Source organism: Pyxicephalus adspersus, chromosome 1 (genome assembly GCF_032062135.1).
Source record: "Pyxicephalus adspersus chromosome 1, UCB_Pads_2.0, whole genome shotgun sequence".
In the NCBI taxonomy this organism is placed as follows: Eukaryota; Metazoa; Chordata; class Amphibia; order Anura; family Pyxicephalidae; genus Pyxicephalus; species Pyxicephalus adspersus.
The window spans coordinates 106,845,523-106,863,923 of NC_092858.1; the positions used below are offsets into that span (position 1 = coordinate 106,845,523).

Consider the following 18,401-nt stretch of genomic DNA (forward strand, 5'->3'; position numbering starts at 1 on the left):
TGTGTGTATATATAAAGTTGTGTAATATTATGTTTTAAAGAGATTTTCTTTCAACTTTTTCTGTTGTCTGGTAAGGGTTGTCCCTAGATAAGGGAAAGAGGGCAATGCAACAGACAAAAGACAGAACTGCTTTTTATGTTGAGAACACTAGAACCTGTATCAGCTTTGTTTGTCTCCATGTTGCAGATTTTACCTTACTTCCTGTTTTGTAAAAGGTTGTCCCTAGATCTAGAAGGGAGTAGTATGACAAGAAAAAAATTGCTTAATGGAGCCCCAGATAGCAGTATAACCTGGCATAGATCCTAACCTCTCCCTATTTTATCCAAAACTGAGAAAAGGTTTATGTTTGAATATGAAATGTCTTGTTTGTGTCAGTATTTAGGATCAATGCTGATCAAAGATTTAAGAGGGACAGAGTCCACCCAAGATGCCTGTGCCAAAATGAGGGTAAGTCAATGTGTGTTATGTACATTTGAAGGCTTGCATTGATATTACAGACTTACAGCTGGATTAATACACATTACAGTGAGTGATTAGATGGACATATATTGATGACATAACATTGTGTGTAACAGAATGGTAATGTATATGTCATATATTTCTACAGAAGTCCACAGAACAGATGAAAAAAATTCCAAGAATCACTCTATCCATAAGCTACAAGGGTGTGAAGTTTATTGATGCATCAAATCAGGTTATTTTTACTTTTAAACTCTAATTTCTCGGTATAAAAAAGTACAAGTATATAAACAAAGTATTGTGCTTGTGTCTAGTTTTGATGGAGTGTATATTCATTATTTGTGGGGTTGTGTTAATAATGATCGTTTGTATAGTACTGCTTTGTCGTCAGACCACATTTCATAGACACGGACAATTACAACTTTTTAAGAACTCCAGTAAACAATATTTGTGTTTAAATGCTCATATAGCATAACTAGAAGGCCTAATTGCTCTTATTGGGAAAATCTCCGTTTGGAAATGTTCATGCTTTTAACTGTTTTTGGGCACATTTTATAAAGTTTATATTTTTAGAAACAGGCTTAAATAGAGGCCACTTCATATCCTGGCTGGAAGACACCCAACATCCTTCCCCATCCTTATTACTATCCATTTTTTCAACCCTTTTAATAATTAGAAATTTTTTTTTTTTTTAATTTTTAGTTATAGGGGCTTAATTAACATCACATGTTGTTATCTTCATGCAGACTGACCTCCACCCAACAAAACATTTTATTATTTGCATAACTCCACCCAAGAGCTGCCTGCTGATTGCATGTAGGGATAAATGGCTCCTGAAGGAATACTGAGAAGTGTGCAGTGGTGTGTTCAAGAAAGTTATGTACAGCACCCTGCTGTGCCATTCCATCAACCATCTGCCCCAAAATCTGCCTGTATTGCATAGGGAGGAGGGTATGGCTATTGATATTGTCACCCAGTCTAAAATAACATATGAAAGCTAAAACGTTTGAGTTGAAAATAAGTTTACATATTGATGAAGAGTGGGAGAATGCATCAACATCAACCGCACCAATGAAGTGTATCTGTCAATGCAGCATTTTAGGTTATTTTTTGATTCAGCAATTTCCATCTATCAAACATTGGCACAAATCCACTCCATGAACACTTCTGGCTGGATTATGTGTTTTAACTCCCCTAGCGTTCTAATTCTGTCATACCTCACTGAAATATGTCCAATATTTTAAAACATTTAATAATAAACTTTAATTAAAAAAACACAAAAATCTGTTAAAGAAAAACAAAGTGAAACCTGTAACTGTACAGTGGCATATAATATATATATATATATATATATATATATATATATATATAAGATTTCTTTGTATTGGACAGTTATTTTGTTTGAGTCCAATACAAAATTATTGAAATTTCCCGCCGCGCCTCCCGCACGAACCAACGCCTGCTCCGGCATCACCGGGAAACCCCGGAGAACGTTTCTGCAGTTGTTGGGAGAAGATGGAATTAGAAGGACGTGTCCCAAATACCTGAACGGACGAGCTGGAAATCGGGATTACCGTTTTTTGCATGTATTTTTAATACCGCTATGGGGGTTAAGAGAAAAATTATCTAATATGGGTAACTATCTTGTTTAAATCATTATTTTGCAACCATTCATTAATCTCCCAAAGTGTAAAATTCTTCATTATTTTCTTTCCTCTTATTAATTATTTTTATTATTTTAGAATGTAATAGCAGAACATGAAATCAGAAACATATCCTGTGCGGCTCAAGATCCTGAAGACTTATGCACCTTTGCTTATATCACAAAGGACCTGCAGACCAGCCATCATTACTGCCATGTGTTCAGCACTGCCGATGTGGTGAGCAAAATATACATACATTTATCCTAATAAAAATAGTTTATTGAAAAAAAAAAAAAAATATAGCATACTTTATAAGAATGCTTCAAAGCGAATATGTGTGTCTTTTAATTAAATGACTCTTTGTTCATAATACAGAGAAGCAAAACAAGCCCTCACTGGTCACTCTAGTGGTGGACATTGTTAAACAATTAAAAGTGCACAACAGATACGCAGAGGGGGTTTCTTTTATTTCACACAAAGAAACTCGCCATGTTCCACACGCCACAGCCTCACTGCCTAGATAATTGGCAGTTTGTTTTTAGATGCCAATCAGTTTTATTGTTTATACTTGTATTATTCTCAGTAGTCATAGCATCAAGCTACTTAAATGTAAATCCAGTCCTATTCACTTCATCTTTTTATTTTACAAGGGTCTCATAATTTAATACATAATGTAATAAAGCCAGGTATGTAAAATAGGCAGAAGGTAAAGGACGTAATGCATTTTATCTTTCATGTTCACCTTTTTCAAGATTTAATGCATAACATGCTCAAGACAAAGATTTGTATTGATTGCAGGTTAAATAAAACCTGTCTCAAACATTATTACCTTCATATTTACAGTAAAGTGTAATTTCATATCTAGTCAGTGTTTTGAAGAATTTACAATTAGTGGTTAAAGGGTAAATTAAAAATATTTAGTACAGTACATTCATGTTATCTTATTTTCAGCAAGGTGAAAAATCTGTAGTTTTAATCAGGTGTAATGCAGGAGATTTCGTGTTGCCTGTTCATGTCTGCACTAAATCGAGTGTCTTGTTTGAATGGTCAGTTACTACCTGCAGTGATCATTTAGTGAAACTTCAAAATATTTTAGACTTCTTACACAAACTGGAGCCAGAGCTACATAGTTGTTTCCTCAGTATTTAAATTTCCATGTTTGAAATGCCTAGTCATTCCAGTAGACTGGTTAAAACCAGGGAGTTTTTGGACATTTTCTTAATGAGCTGCTAAGAAAAACAACCTGTAGTGTTTTTACAGTAGTAAAATATCCATACTTGCCAAAAAATGCCCGAAAACACCTGTAAATACTCATAAACTATTCAAACACCCCACCTGAAATGAATTCAGTGTTCATGAGCATTTTCAGCAGTTTATGGCATTTTAATTTCAATTCAAGCATTTAAAGTTGTTTGTGGGTGTTTTATTCTATTTTATGTTCAGAAACTCATACAAAAGCTGTATGGACGTTTTTACATGTAAGAGTAATATTAAAGATGTGAATTTTTTTTTTTTTATAATTGTATGTTTATTGAAAAGTTTTATAAAGAAAGGAGAAGGGGTACAGAAAAAAAAAGGAAAGGGGGAGGGGGTCACATAACGGGAGGTCAACAATTTCAAACAGAGCTAAACCCATCTAAGGTATCCAGGACAATGCATTAACCAAAATACAAGCATACTGTGTAGCATAGATAGGTATAAGATAGAAAGGAGGCAAGAACATTAGTAACAATGTGACATAACCAATAAAGATAACAAACAGAAAGATCAATTGGATAAATTAGCACAATAACTGTCCCAAGCCTCCCACACCCTCTCAAATCTGTCCACCGTATTCCTAAGGAGCGCCGTAAGGTATTCCATTAGTCGGATCTCTTGGATCCGCACATGAAGGTCCCCCATAGAGGGAGGCATAGACGTCTTCCATCTAGCTGGAATGAGAGTTCGAGCTGCGACCAGAACATGAGTCGCCAGTTTGCGGGCCACTGGAGGGAGAGACAGGGAAGGTTGGCCCAGGAGGTGTGAAAGGAGGTCCAAGGGTACCTGCTCCTGGACCACCGCAGATAATAAGTCATTAACCCGTACCCAGTATGGTTGAATAAGTGGACAGAACCAGAATATATGTTCTATCGTACCTCTATGTTTTCCACATCTCCAACACAAGGGGTCCACTCCTGGGAAGAGGCGGTGGAGTACCACCGGGGTGTGATACCAGCGAAGGAGAATTTTATACTGATTTTCTTTGTATAGTGTACAAATCGAACTTTTGTGTGCCGCTTCCCAGATATCAAGCCACTCCTCTGGGGACAAAGATCGACCCAGAACCTCCTCCCATTTGAGCATGTAGCCATACTTATGTGAGGACCCCCGTGTGTGAGAGTGGAGGACACGGTAGATAGCCGAAATAGCACCTTTGGACAGGGGGCCCTCCATGCATATCCTTTCAAATGCAGTGAGTGATTGGAAGGTAGCCGTTGGTTGCAGAGACAAAATATAATGTCGTATTTGCAGATAGGCATAAAACGAGGAGCGGGGTAGCTCCACCTTGTCACACAATTCAGTAAAGGAGAGCAACCTCCGTTCAATTGGGTGCAGAATGTGCCTAATTTGGAATAAACCTCTCTCCCTCCAGGGTTTTGACATTGCCCCTGACAGGCTATCCGGAATCTGCGGGTTTAGTATTATAGATGTCAGTCTCGAGGCTGAGGATACCAATCCGAACCTGTCCCTACATGCCCTCCAAATGCTCTTTGTGAACATCATTGGAGCAGTTAAGTCTGTTTCTGTTAATAATAGGGAGGAACTCCACAACATGACGTTGGGGTGGATGGGGGCTATCCATTCCCCCTCCAACTCCACCCCAATACTGGGGGGGTGAGGGGCAGTCCATTGTAAGACGTGCCGAAGGTGGGCCGCCAAATAGTATTTGTGAATATCTGGGCCTCCCAAGCCTCCCCCCTCTCTGGGTGCACAGACGATATGTTTAGGTACTCTGTGTCTTTTATAGGCCCAGATGAAGCGGAGGAAGTCAGATTGAATTTTTTTCAACACGTGAGACGGGACTCTAATTGGTAGTGTCTCAAATAAGTATAAAAGTTTTGGGAGAAGCATCATCTTTACGGAGGCTATTCTACCCAATAGCGAAAGAGGGTGTGATTTCCATTTCAACAAAAAATTATTCACTTCCCTAAGCAAAGGTGGAAAATTGTGTGAGTACAGTTGAGGGTATGTGGAGGTAATTTGGGTCCCCAGATAGCTGAGTGAACCCATTTGCCAAGTGAAGGGAAAGGAGTCCCGCAGGGCCTGTAGCTCCGCAGGGGCAAGATGGAGTGGCAAAGCCTCAGATTTAGAAAAATTAATCTTGAAGCCCGAGACTGCTCCATAATCTTCCAGGCTCTTCCATAAATTGGGGAGGGAGATAGTAGGTTGGGAGAGGGACAGGAGAATATCATCTGCATACAAGGAGAGCTTATATGATTTCCCTTTAACTGGCACTCCATGTATACTGGTATTGGCCCGGATAGATGCCGCCAGTGGCTCTATGCTCAGGGCAAAAAGCAGGGGGGACAGTGGGCACCCTTGTCTCGTTCCATTTTTGATAGAGAACATGGCGGAAGAGGCATGAGGTAGCTTAACCGAGGCAGAAGGGGCTGAATATAGCGATTTAATCGCCTGCACAAAAGGGCCTGTAAAACCCATTTTGTCCAGAGTAGATAACATAAAAGGCCAACTGAGGCGATCAAAGGCTTTTTCAGCGTCTAGACTGAGAATCAAGGACGGGGACTTTCTTTTATTGATAATATCAATAATGTTGACAACTCGCCTGGTATTGTCGCCCGCCTGTCTGTGGGGTATGAAACCGGTTTGGTCGCCATGGATGAGAGAGGGAAGGAATTTGGACAACCTAGAGGCCAAAATCTTAGTAAAGATTTTTAGGTCCCCATTCAAGAGAGATATCGGTCTATAACTGGAACAGTCCAGCGGGTCCTTACCCGGTTTCGGTAACACGGTTATATGGGAGGCCAACATAGAAGGAGGGATTGGCTTGCCCTTCATAAAATCATTAAAGAGCTTCAAGAGATATGGAGTAAGCTCCGGTAGAAATGTTTTGTAATAGAGATAGGGCAAGCCATCAGGGCCTGGGGCTTTAGAAGATGGTAATTGAGCAATAGTTTTCGCCAGCTCCTCCTCTGTAATAGGACCATTGAGCTGCTCCAGATGTTTTGATTCAATCTTAGGGAGGGTAACCTGCGCCAGGTATGATTCTATTTTAGGGCACAGGGAACTACCCCGGGAGGACTGAGCACTATATACAGTTTGATACAGTTTTGCATAATAAGCCTCAAAACATGAGGCAATTTGGGAGGGGTCATACCTCACCGTCCCACTCTCATCCCTAACCGCACCAGGAGATGAACGGACCTGCATGTCCCTCAGTTTACGGGCCAGTAGTGTGTCCGCTTTATTACCCTTGTAATAGTATTGTTGGCGGGTGGCAGGAGACTCAGGGATGGTTTCAATATATACTTTGCCTCAACCGATTTCAATGCCTGTGTCACCAGTGTCCGCTGAAGGTTAGAGTCCTTCTTGAGACGGGAACCCAGGGCTATACAGTGTCCTCTGAAAACTGCTTTATGGGCTTCCCAGAGCGTGGAGACATGGGCTACAGAGCCTTCATTCTCGCTGAAAAACGCTTGTAGTATGGCGGTGAGGGACATCTTAAAGTCCAAGTTTTTCAGTAAGTACTCATTTAATCTCCAATGGCAAATTCTCACAGATTGGGGGGAGAGGATCACATCCAAGGTAATGGGGGCGTGATCCGACCAAGTAATTGGGTGTATTTCCGCAGAGATACTATTCCTCAGGAGAGGAAGATTGGTGAAGAGGTAATCAATGCGGGTGTGAGTACAATGTGGGGGGGAGTAGAAGGAAAATTGCCGCCCAGTGGGGTGGTGAATCCGCCAATTATCATAGAGCTGATATTTTCTAAGCAGCTGCCTGAAAGCTCTGGATTGTTTGGACACCAGCGCTGAGGGCTGAGAGCGAAGCAGGGTGTGCCTGTCCCCCGAGGGAGAGAAAGTTACGTTAAAATCTCCCCCCACAATCAAAAAGGTATGGGTGAAATCTTGAAGGCGGGACAAAATTCTACTGATAAAGGGTACTTGATTGGTATTGGGGGCATAGATATTGCACAATGTGATGGCCACACCCTGCACAGCGCCATTCAAGATAATATATCTCCCTTCAGAATCTATAACAGAGTGGGATAGCGTGAACTGGAGGGAGTCTTTAAGTAGAATTGCTACTCCGGCCTTTTTCTTGCCCGGTGAATTAGCGAGGTATGTCTGAGAGTACAATTTGGAGGTGAAATTGAGAGTACCAGAGTGATCAAAATGAGTCTCCTGCAGGAAAACAATATCCGGGGTTGTATGCTTAAACTCTCTCAGGGCTAGTTTTCGTTTCCTGTTAGAGTTTAAGCCCCTTACATTAAATGATAGTACCTTAACAGCCATATAGGGTGCTAAATGAACCGGGTGTCACATCCGATAGCAACTCAGCATAGCCTGAGCCAATGGACAGCCCGCAAGCCAGCAGCCATATCCAAGATCTGTTCCTCCGTATGTCACAGTGAAATAGAGGGAAAAGGGAAACAAGGTCGTTAAACACCTCCATAACATCAAAAAGTAAAATCCAGGAAGAAAGGGAACAACATGTAAACCAGAAGGTAAGTACTCGCCGATAGGCAAGTGGGGAGGAGTCAGCATCCGCCGGTCCCGACTCCACAACCAATAGGAGCAGGGAACAAAGGCACCTGGCAGACGCATGAGTCCACCCAAGAGGGCCAAGGACCCAGAGGGCCAAAAAACGCCATTTTGAAAGTCTCATGAACCACAAGGGGAAGTCAACCAGCACCGACTACCAATATTGACTGACCGCTTGAGTGAGGAGCCCCCCCCCCCCCCGCACAGCTGCGGGAGGGCCCGGGTCCCCCCCAGGGCCACGGTGTACCCGGGCAAATCAATAGCAACATAGAAGAGAATATAATAAAATAAATAAATAATGAGGAAAGGAAGAAAAGAAGAGAAAAAAAAAAAGAATTGGGAAAAGGGCAGAGCTTTAGGAGTAGGTTAGCTGTAGGGCGAGAGAAGTGTGAAAACAGCAACATATCAAGCAGTAATCAGTAAGAAATGCATCAACATAAGGACCTGAGAGCCAAAATCGTAATGAAAAGTCCATAAGGGTCCAGGTAAAACAGGTGTGAGACCTAGCCACAAAGTGGCAGTCAGCCATAATGCAACAGACAACTTGTATGACGGGCACTTAGAGAGAGTGAACTAATTAGCGTCAGCAGTGTAACCTGTCATAAGGTCTCAAAAGGCACTGTACAAGAAAGCAGACCAGTCTCAGTGGGGAGGAAAAGATGGACGATCCTGCGGGGATGAGGAGTCACGTTGGTTACCCCTGGATCTTTTCCGTGGAGCCACCTTTTGCCAAGGTGGGGAGCGGGGTCGTGTAGGTTCATCCTGTTCCCATCCTGGAAGTTTAGGGCGAGGTATCCCCAAATTACTGCAGAAAGACGGTAGGTCCTCTGGGGACCGCAGGAGGGCCGATCTCCCTTCATGGCGAGCGGAAAGACTAAAGGGGAATCCCCATCTGTACGGGATTTGATGATCTCTAAGCACGGTTAGCAAAGGTTGGAGCAGGCGCCGTTGCTGTAAGGTGTGCCAGGAGAGGTCTTGATACAGTTGTAGATGAGCTCCATCAAATTCCAGGTTTCGCACGTTTCTGGCGATGGTCATAATTTCATCCTTCACGTCAACATCCACCAACTGACAAATAACATCCCGAGGTCTGGCCGCAGTCCCTGGTTGTCTGGAGGTGCGGTAGACCTTGGAGATGAGTACCTCCCGGGAGGGCGGACGGCCCAGAACCTTGGTGAAGAAAGCTTGGAGGACTAATTTGAGATCAGAATCTCGGGTCGCCTCCGGAAGACCTCGCACCCTTATGTTGTTCCGTCTAGATTTGTTGTCCAGGTCATCAATTGAACGTTGGAGTTCTCTTATTTTCTGATCTCTATCCTCCACCTTGCGTGAGAGGGATGTAATATCCTCTTTTGCCAAGTGTACTGATTCATCAAGATCATCTACCCTTCCAGCAAGGGAGTGTAGGTCAGCACGGAGGGTCCCTATTTCAGCTCGGCAGGTGGCCTTTACATATAGCACTAGCTTCTGGAAATCATCCTTATTTGGTATAGATTGTAGGTAGTGCTGCCAGGATGAATGAGATATCTTTTCAACACTGTGGGGTCTCCTATCTCTGCATGCCTGTGGATCTAGCCCATCCTGCCAGCCAAGATGCTCCCCCCCTGTATCCCCACGTGGAGATAGCCTCGCAGTTGGAGATGGAGAAGGGGGGTCTAAAGTGCGGGGGGGGGAACCAAGCAATGGGCGATGTCCTGTCTTCCCCCTATGCAAGGGTTGCCCTGAGGCAGGAGTGATTCCCCCATGGGTTTCTGGTAGCCCGAGTCCCCTATCAGCCTCCACGGTGGGTGAGGCTTATGCAGACTCCCTGCGTGGGGACCCTGCGGGCGAGCCCACCCCTCTGGAACAAAGCGCTGGACTCACCGGATCCAAGGCACCGGACTGAGAGGAGAGGAGGGGGGAGAGTCCCCATCGCTGGCAGGGTGAGTATTGAGCTGCTGCACCGGATCGGTCAGGTCCCGCTGCTTGTCTCCCCGCTGCCACGTGTGCGGGGAGGAAGATGACGCCATCTCCAAGGCCGGAGGAGAGGCCGGAGACGGGTCCCCGATGTAAGCCCTGATCGAGGGCTGGTGAGACTGCTGCTGCGTCGCTGGGGTAGGGGGAAGCTTCCCCACCCTAGATTTCCTCTGTTTGCCCATGTAGAGATGAGGTCTCGCCCGGGATGCTGCGGATTGTGAGCTAGTGCTGGAGCCGACACAGATCACGCGTCCATCTTGTTGGCACCAAAGATGTGAATTTTTTGTGTACACTGATATTACTTTCAACCTATAATCCCATAATACATGTAAAAGCCCATTTTTGTAATGCCTTTTTTTGTGCAAATTTGCTCATAGCTGCCAACAACAACAAAAAAAATAAACATTTGATGAAAACAAGTTTTTTTTTTTAACCATACATTTAAAGTTTTTATAGAGGATACAGTTTTATAACCCAACATAGTCTAAGAATGTTTTCCTCCTAAACCAACAGATACTGCTGTGTCATTCAACAAAAATGAAGCCAAAATGGAATGTTGAAGTACACCTCAGTGGCTTGTAAGACCACCTTTAGCAGCAATATTTTGAAACAATTGTATTTTGTATCACTTCATCAGTCCCTCACATTGTTGTGGAGGAATTTGGCCCACTCTCCGACCCTAGCCAAAGGGTTGCGAGCAGGAATACAATTTGATCTGATTGACTCCTCTTCTGACCCAGACGGGCGGTACTTGTACTTGTTTCTTAAAGAGAAATTGTATGATAAAACATGTATTCTGGCTAATCTATATTGTCCTAATAGGCTTCAAATACCATTTCCATTGCGCACAAACTCTTACAAATCAAAGAAGGGTATTAGTGGTGGCAGGGGATTTAAGTCTGGCTCTGGAGCCTCTGCTCGATACGTCTTCAGGAAAATCATCCCTGCCCTTAAGACAATTACATAAGCTGAAGAAACGCCTTCACACCCTACAATTGAAAGATGTGTGGCTGGTCTTGCACACTAGGGATAAGGGAGAATTTGGAGAAGAGTGAGCAAAACAGGCTTTTGTAGGGCACAATATTTTTCTTAAAAACTAAACTTTAATTTCCTTTGAAAATCCTACTTCTACTTCTTGAGAAATCTTTTACCATAAAATCCAATAGAGTAATTCAGGCTGGCCCGGCGAAAATGAATGGAGGTGGTTCTATTATTATTGAATGGTAGTGATAGGGGATAGTGGGTTGTGGATCGGGGTGTAAAAAATAGATGTTGGATTATTGCCAACATTTTTGAGTGAGGGCAAAATACAGTCCCCCAGCCTGAATTACCCTTACTATTGGATTTTATGGTAAAAGATTTCTCCAGAAGTATTTGGCGTCAAGTCTTTTCCAAAAAAAAGTTTCAGCAATACCTTTAAGTCTCCAAAAAAACCCCCCGAAGAAGCCCTGCGGTGCGAAACGCCTCTGGTGGGAAACAAGTTTTTAGTTGTAAACAGATTTTGACACTCCAAAATACTTAACATGTATGTTTTTGAGACCAGAATACCTATGTTAGTTTACCACTAGGTTAGCATACCTCTGTCTAGTTGTAGGATTTTCAAACCAAATAAAGCTTAGTTTTTAAGAAAAATATTGTGCCCTACAAAAGCCTGTCTTTCTCCTCCGAATTCTCTCTAGTATTAGTTCAGGCTGGGCACACCGGAGCGCACTCCTTTCAATCTTTTGGGGTAACTATCCTTGGTGGAACATACCCTCACACTGGGGATAAGGGTTTTACTCTTCTATGCATGAATCTTACTCGTGCAAAAGACATGATTTTTATAGATTATTACCATCTTGATGTGCTTCGGGGGGGGTGGGGGCAGATTTAACCACCCGTACCATCTCTGACACGCTGCAGTGTCGGTATCTCTTCAGCTTAACGCCTCGGCCCCCTCTCCTTTCAGGTGGAGGCAAAATTAGTCTTTATTTAAGGAAGTTGCCATTGACAATTTAGTGGCAGCGGATCTGCATGCCTTTTCCCGGGAAAATGTCATGAGAGACATCTTTGGCTCATGTGTTAGGCCACCAATAGGGGAAAATAAATAACTCGTTGTGCTCGCAAAAAACAAAAAGGTTCTCTTAGAATTAAAGAGTTTATATCCCAAATCCAGCAGCTTGAATCCTTACAAAAGCAAAGTCAATTGAAGGAACACGCTCTACAACTGACACATCTGCGCACCCAATTGAAACAACTTCTGGACCTTAAGTCCAAATATGCAATCTCCCAGGTGGCTAAACAATTTTATGAATAGGGTAATAGACCTGGCAGGCTGTTGGCAAATGCACCTTATGTCTCCAAAATAAAGAATGTTTCTGGTGATCAGGTTCACCACTACACAGAGATGGCATCCGTCTTCAGGGACTTTTATTAAAAACATTACCAAGTGTGCCAGGGAGGGACACCCGCAGGGGGAGTAGATAGATGCATTTGTATGAAACATTACTTACATGAGGAAAATTACCTAAAATATCTCTAGATAAATTGGTGTTACTTGAAGAGGGGACATTATGGAGACCGAACTGGGGGCCACTAATAAATCCTCCCCTATGGGTAAGGCCCCGGGGCCAGATGGCTTTTTGCTGAGATACTATAAGCACTACCAAGAAATCTTTGATACATCATGTGCGGAGGTACAGCCAGCCCCCCTTATTTTATCTACTGACACTGAGATAGCCTTTGAACAGGTGGCTGGCTGTCTCTGTCAACGGCACTCTATCGGCCTCCTTTCCTATGTATAATGGTGGTAGACAGGGATGCCCTTTGTTCCCCCACCCCTGCTTTTGCTGTTTCTTTGGAGCCTTTCCTGAATACAATACGACTTATCTCCAGTGTGCATGGGAAGACCGTTGGTTCAGGTGAGCATAAGCTGGCTGCTAATGTGGATGATGTGCTGTTCTTTGCCCAGCAGCTCAGAAAAACTCTGCCAGCACTACTAGCCGAGCTTGAAGTATTTGTCCATCTTTCTAATTTTAAAATTAACTTGAGCAAGTCTGATATCCTCAATATAAATCTGTCACAACAGGAGGTGGTAACTTTAAATCCCAGTTTTCCTTTTACATGGCAAGCAAACTCCCTCAGGTACCTGGGGATAGACTTGACACCATCTTTTGCGGGACTTTACAAGCAAATACCCATATATATACCCATAATAAATATAAATACCATTAGGAAGGACATTTACCTGTGGAAACAGTTACGCCTCTCTTGGGTTGGAAGGGTAAATGTTTTAAAAATGAATGTCCTCCCCAAGATACTTTATATTTTCCAAATGCCCCCTATTCAAATCACAATTTCATATTGCAAATGTCCACTTCATTTGTTTATTACCATTCATGATCCAGGATTTCTTTGAGGACACTACATCATACTAAAATAGAAGGACTACCAGATTTTACACACAATTTTATTGCTTCCATACTTAACAGAGTAATTAATTGGAAATAGGATAACCTCAATAAGAGATGGTGAGATTAGAATCAAAACTTTCTACAGACCTGGCTACAGTAATGTGGGTGCCCAAACAGTTTAGGCACCTTGCACCCGGTATATCTCCAGTTACACAGATCACACTTAGGTGGTGGGATGCTCTTCAAAAACAGCAAGGTTGGGAATACAACTCACCCTTGCTCCCCGGAAACACCTCTAACCTTATTCCATGTAGTCAAGCAAGCTAATTTCCACCGGCTTTCGCAAATTGTTTTACCTGTTGAGACTGATTCATACCTGGCAACAATTTCAGATGAGGCATTTTGTGCTATCCCTCCCACACCCCATTCCTATTATCTCGGACCTTACCCCTCTAAAGTGATTGCTCTATGAACAGGATAGGCCCCCACACTCGGTCTCCTTACTATATAAGATGCTGCTTTATTTGAAAATTTCTGCTTAGCCTGATTATCTGTGTAGATGGGAGCATGATTTGGACCACACACTGACTGACAAAAGAAAACTAATATGTGTTTGGGGCACAAGACTATCTATTAGTGCCAAGGTACAGGAAGGCAACTTTATGCTACTATCCAGATGGTACTATGTGCCAACCTATTTACACCGTATTTCCTCATGGGAATCACCATGTGCTGGGGGGGCTTCGGAGCACAGGGTTCTATGCCCCATATTTGGTGGCACTGTCCAATCAGTTAGGTTCTGGCATAAGGTAGCTGATATGATAGAACAGATATCATTTGTCTCTCTGGTGCTTCCTCTTTCATTGCACTAGCTCACCTATTGGAAAATACAAACGCTTAATAATGCCTTTCCTTCTTAATGCAGCCAAAAGCGCTGATTCCGTGATGTTGAAAGGACCCTCGGGAGCCCTCCCTAAGTAGACAGTAGCTACCATTATTCCCAGGACACAGCTTCCTGGATACTATTCAAAGCTAGAGAACAATACCTTCACTTAATCAATCATGAGTAGTTGTATTATGTTTACAGGTAATACTGCCAAGTTGCTGCAGAGTGGCCACTATGGTTGCCAATATAGAGTGTGGGACTTCTTTTCAAACAATGTAATTTCAGACATAGGCTTGAGGTTTTATTTTTTTTTGTTTTTGTTTCGTTTTTTTACACCTTACTATGCATTTTAGTAAAAGTTATTGTACAGTGGTACAGTCCCTTTTGTCTTTCCCATCTTTCTCTTTCTTCCCCCCTTTTTATATTACCACCTTCCCCTTTTCCTTGAATTAAAAATCGTGACTCTTATTTAATGGATGGAGTTTTCATATAAAAAAATGTTACTTTACTGTATGGTAGCTTTCATCTTTGATACCTGTCTAAAAGTAATATATGTACTGATGTTGTCAATTTGTTCTGTGAATAATGTAACAATTTAATGCTTGTTTTTCTTCATCCCTTCAATAAAACTTTAATATTCAAAAAGACGCATCTTAGGGGGGGCGTGTCCTGATGGCGGCGGAGTAGGACGCTCACATCCAGAGCTCCGTGTTCCGCCTGGGGGAATCTACTTGTGTCAGCGTTGCAGCGCCTTCTTCCTTGGCAGTATGGGTCCCAAGACCAAGGGGGCACAAAAGGGACGCTCCGGAGGGGGCGATTCCTCCTCCGAAGGCATTACCAGCCTCTTCCCCGCGGGAAGCCGTGGTGATCGCGACAAGGCTCTAAAGTCAGGGGCTCAATTTTTGAAGGCGTCCGACAGGCAGGCACCATCGGCGCGGAGCGCACAACAGGGGGCCGAATTACAGCAGGATCCGGCAGCACAGGGGTCAGATGACTCTAACATTCCACCATCAGAGGTACAGTCTGAATCCCCCATTCTTAGCCCCTGTGTGTCACCTTCTTTGGCAGCATTCTTGAGTCATAGCCCAGCAATTTTGGATACCCAGGAGGAGTGGGACTGGAAGGCCCATCTCCGTGCCTTACCTACCAGGCAGGATTTAGAGTACAGTATATGGCGTTTGAAAGCGAGCTGCAAGGCAGATTTTAACGCCTTGCGTGAATCCGTACAAGAAGTTACAAGCGCTACCACAGCTCTACAAACCCAATGTGCTGATCTTCACAAGTAGTATCACATGCAGATATATTGGAAGGCCACGAGGCCCAAATTAATATGTTGTATCTGTTGCATGATGACGCTGAAAACCGCAACAGGCGGAATAACATACGTATACGGGGTCTGCCTGAAACTATACCGAATTCAGAATTGCTCACGGCGGCCTACTCTATATTTGCTAAGCTTCTTTCTATCCCATCTGATGTTGATGTAGAGATAGATCTGATACATAGAACCCTGGGTCCACGCAGTACAAATCCGCAGCGTCCTAGAGATGTTATCTGTCGGCTTCATTTTTTTAGAACCAAGGAAAAAAGCTAGAGAATCCACCAATATTGAATACGCTGGGGCACAGATATAATTGCTGCCTGACCTCTCTAAACATACTCTGGATCTTCGCAGGGCTCTTAAACCGCTTTTAACAGCTCTTCGTGAACGGAGCATCCAATAAAGATGGGATTTCCCTTTCATCTTATTATCCGATCGGGAGGTAGAACTCTTGTTCTTCGCGAGCCATCGGATCTGCCTCATATTGTACGAGCTCTGCATCTTCCTGATATCCTCTTACCTGCATGGCCTACATTGGCTTCACTTCTCAACCACAAACCAGCGCCATCACAAGATCCTCCACGACTTCCGTCTGACAGTTCTCCAAGCACCTCCATGGGTCATTCTTCGTCTCCTCCTCCTTCTTCCACCACCTAGCCAGTTGCATCGGCTTCGCCAACGATTTTTATTGGATCTCGCGACACCTCTAGTCTTATCCTTGGAATTTCTACCTGCCATCAAAATTTTTCTTTTTGTGTTTTTTTTGAGTATCAGGTTGCCTTCAGCATTGTTCCTGAAATTTTTATCGGCCATCCTAATTTTTTTCTGTGTTTCTTGGGCTACTCAACACCACTGGAATATCTCTGACCTCAACTTGTTTTATCACCTGCTGTGCCTGACCGAGAGAACCATCCGCTTTTGAATGGAGCCTTGCTGTCCCTGCGTGCTTACTGTCAATAGACGCTGAAAAAGCCTTTGACAGGGTTAGTTGGCAGTTTATGTACTCGGCGTTACGCCAGGTGGGCCTGGGCCCCTGCATGGTTTCTAGAATCGCAGCATTGTACTCTTCACTCAGAGTTCGGTTGCGGGTTAATGGCACTCTCTCCGATTCTTTTCAAATCAAGAATGGCACGAGGCAGGTGTGCCCTCTCTCCCCTTTACTTTATGCCTTAATTATGGAACATTTGGCTGTGGCCTTGCTCCACAATCCAGATGTAAAAGGGATCCAGGTGGGTGATACACAATATAAAAATTATTTATACGCGGATGACCTCTTGATATATATAACATCCCCTCATATCTCGATACCTTCAATCCTGAGGGAACTTGATGAATTTGGTACACATAGTAATTTCAAGGTCAATTATTCCAAATCTGAAATTCTTAATGTTACCTTGGACTCTACTCAAATGTCAGTTATGCGTTCTAATGTGCCTTTCCGAATTTGCCCTGATGCCATTAAATAACTGGGTATAATGGTTCCATCGGATCCCTCCAAATTGTTCTCCCTTAATTATTCCTCAATGTACAGTAAACTTCAATCTGACCTCCAGAAATATGATTCCTTGCCTCTCTCTTGGTTTGCCCGTATAAACACTCTTAAGATGGATATAATCCCCAGACTGTTATATCTTTTTCAATCGGTCCCCATATTCCTGCCAACCGCATATCTTCGTAAAATTCATAGGTTATTTTTAAAATTTATATGGGAACAGAAACGCCCTAGACTGGCATTTAGTACCCTGTCCAAGGCCAAAAATAGAGGTGGTACAGGGGCCCCGGATGTTATTTCCTAGTATAGGGCATCGGTTTTAGTGCGTTTGATAGACTGGTTTCACAACGGAGATGAAGGAATGGGTACGCCTGGAAGATTGCCTATCTCCAGTTAGCCTCCAGTCCCTGCCATGGGTGGACCGGTCGTTGATACAGCCGGCCCACCCTCTACTCCCACTTACATTAGATTTATTACATAATTGGGATATCCTCCTCAGAGCGGGCAGATTGTCAACGAATCCAGGTCCTTGACACCGCTATTTGATAATCCAGCCTTCCCCCCGGTGATGCGAACCTCCACATTTTTATCTTGGTCCGCCTCGGACAGCCATCATCTTAGGAGTATATTACATAATGGTCGGGTTCCCCCACTGGCCTCCCTGGATCTCCCAAACAGAAGCAAGTTGCTTTCTTGGCTCTCATACAGGCAACTGACATCATTTGTAGCTTCATTTACTGACTTATCATTCCTATATAGAAGTTTAATGGTTTTCGAGCAGTTGGTTGGCTCGCCTGACCGCCCCTCTCATGTTCTGTCCAGGTTGTATGAGCTAATTGCTCAGGACTCTGAGCCCTCTGCAACTATATACACTAGATATTGGGAGAGGGAAATGACTGGACTCATAACTGCGGATGATTGGGAAAAATCATTTACCCTAACGCATAAGTTGGCCTTAACCTGTAGAGCTCAAGAGGTTAATTACAAAATTCTATCCAGGTGGTATTATTGCCCTGCGGATCTCCATAGAAGCTCCCCTACACAATCTGATCATTGTTGGCGATGCCACTTACAAAAGGGGACAATGCTCCATATATGGTGGGAATGTCCACTTATATATCGCTTTTGGGACACGATTATTCAGGTGTATAATGACAGCACTGGGTCCACCATAACCAATACTCCCGAAATAGCTCTTTTATCCATGGTTCCGGGTTCGCTCAAAACCATGAAAGGTGGGGTCCTACGTCATTTTCTTACGGCAGCAAAGGCCACTATTCCGAGATTGTGGAAGCAATCTGCTGCTCCTTCTATAGCCAATTGGGTCTCCGAACTTGAAAAAAATCCGCCATATGGAGATGTTGGTCGTGGAGGATGATGATAGATTGGAACAATTTAGAATTACCTGGTCCATTTGGGACTGGTTTAAAGACTCTCCCTGATTCCATACATATTTTATTTAGTTTCCAGGCTTACAGGCTGGAACACAA

At 43.4% G+C, this 18,401-nt stretch overlaps 1 protein-coding gene across 4 annotated transcripts in view; it reads left to right on the plus strand.

Annotated features, from left to right (window-relative positions):
- The window catches only part of ANKS1A (ankyrin repeat and sterile alpha motif domain containing 1A), a 91,930-nt gene that overhangs the window by 62,508 nt on the left and 11,021 nt on the right, over window positions 1-18,401 (plus strand). For 3 of the 4 annotated variants that reach the window (XR_011922268.1, XR_011922272.1, XM_072422810.1), the window contains 3 exons: window positions 376-447; window positions 608-694; window positions 2,202-2,339. Coding sequence is in view for 2 of the 4 variants with exons in the window: in XM_072422810.1 (XP_072278911.1) it covers window positions 376-447; window positions 608-694; window positions 2,202-2,339 (297 nt within the window). In the remaining 2 variants the exon portion in view is untranslated. The other variant, XM_072422822.1, reaches the window with a different exon arrangement.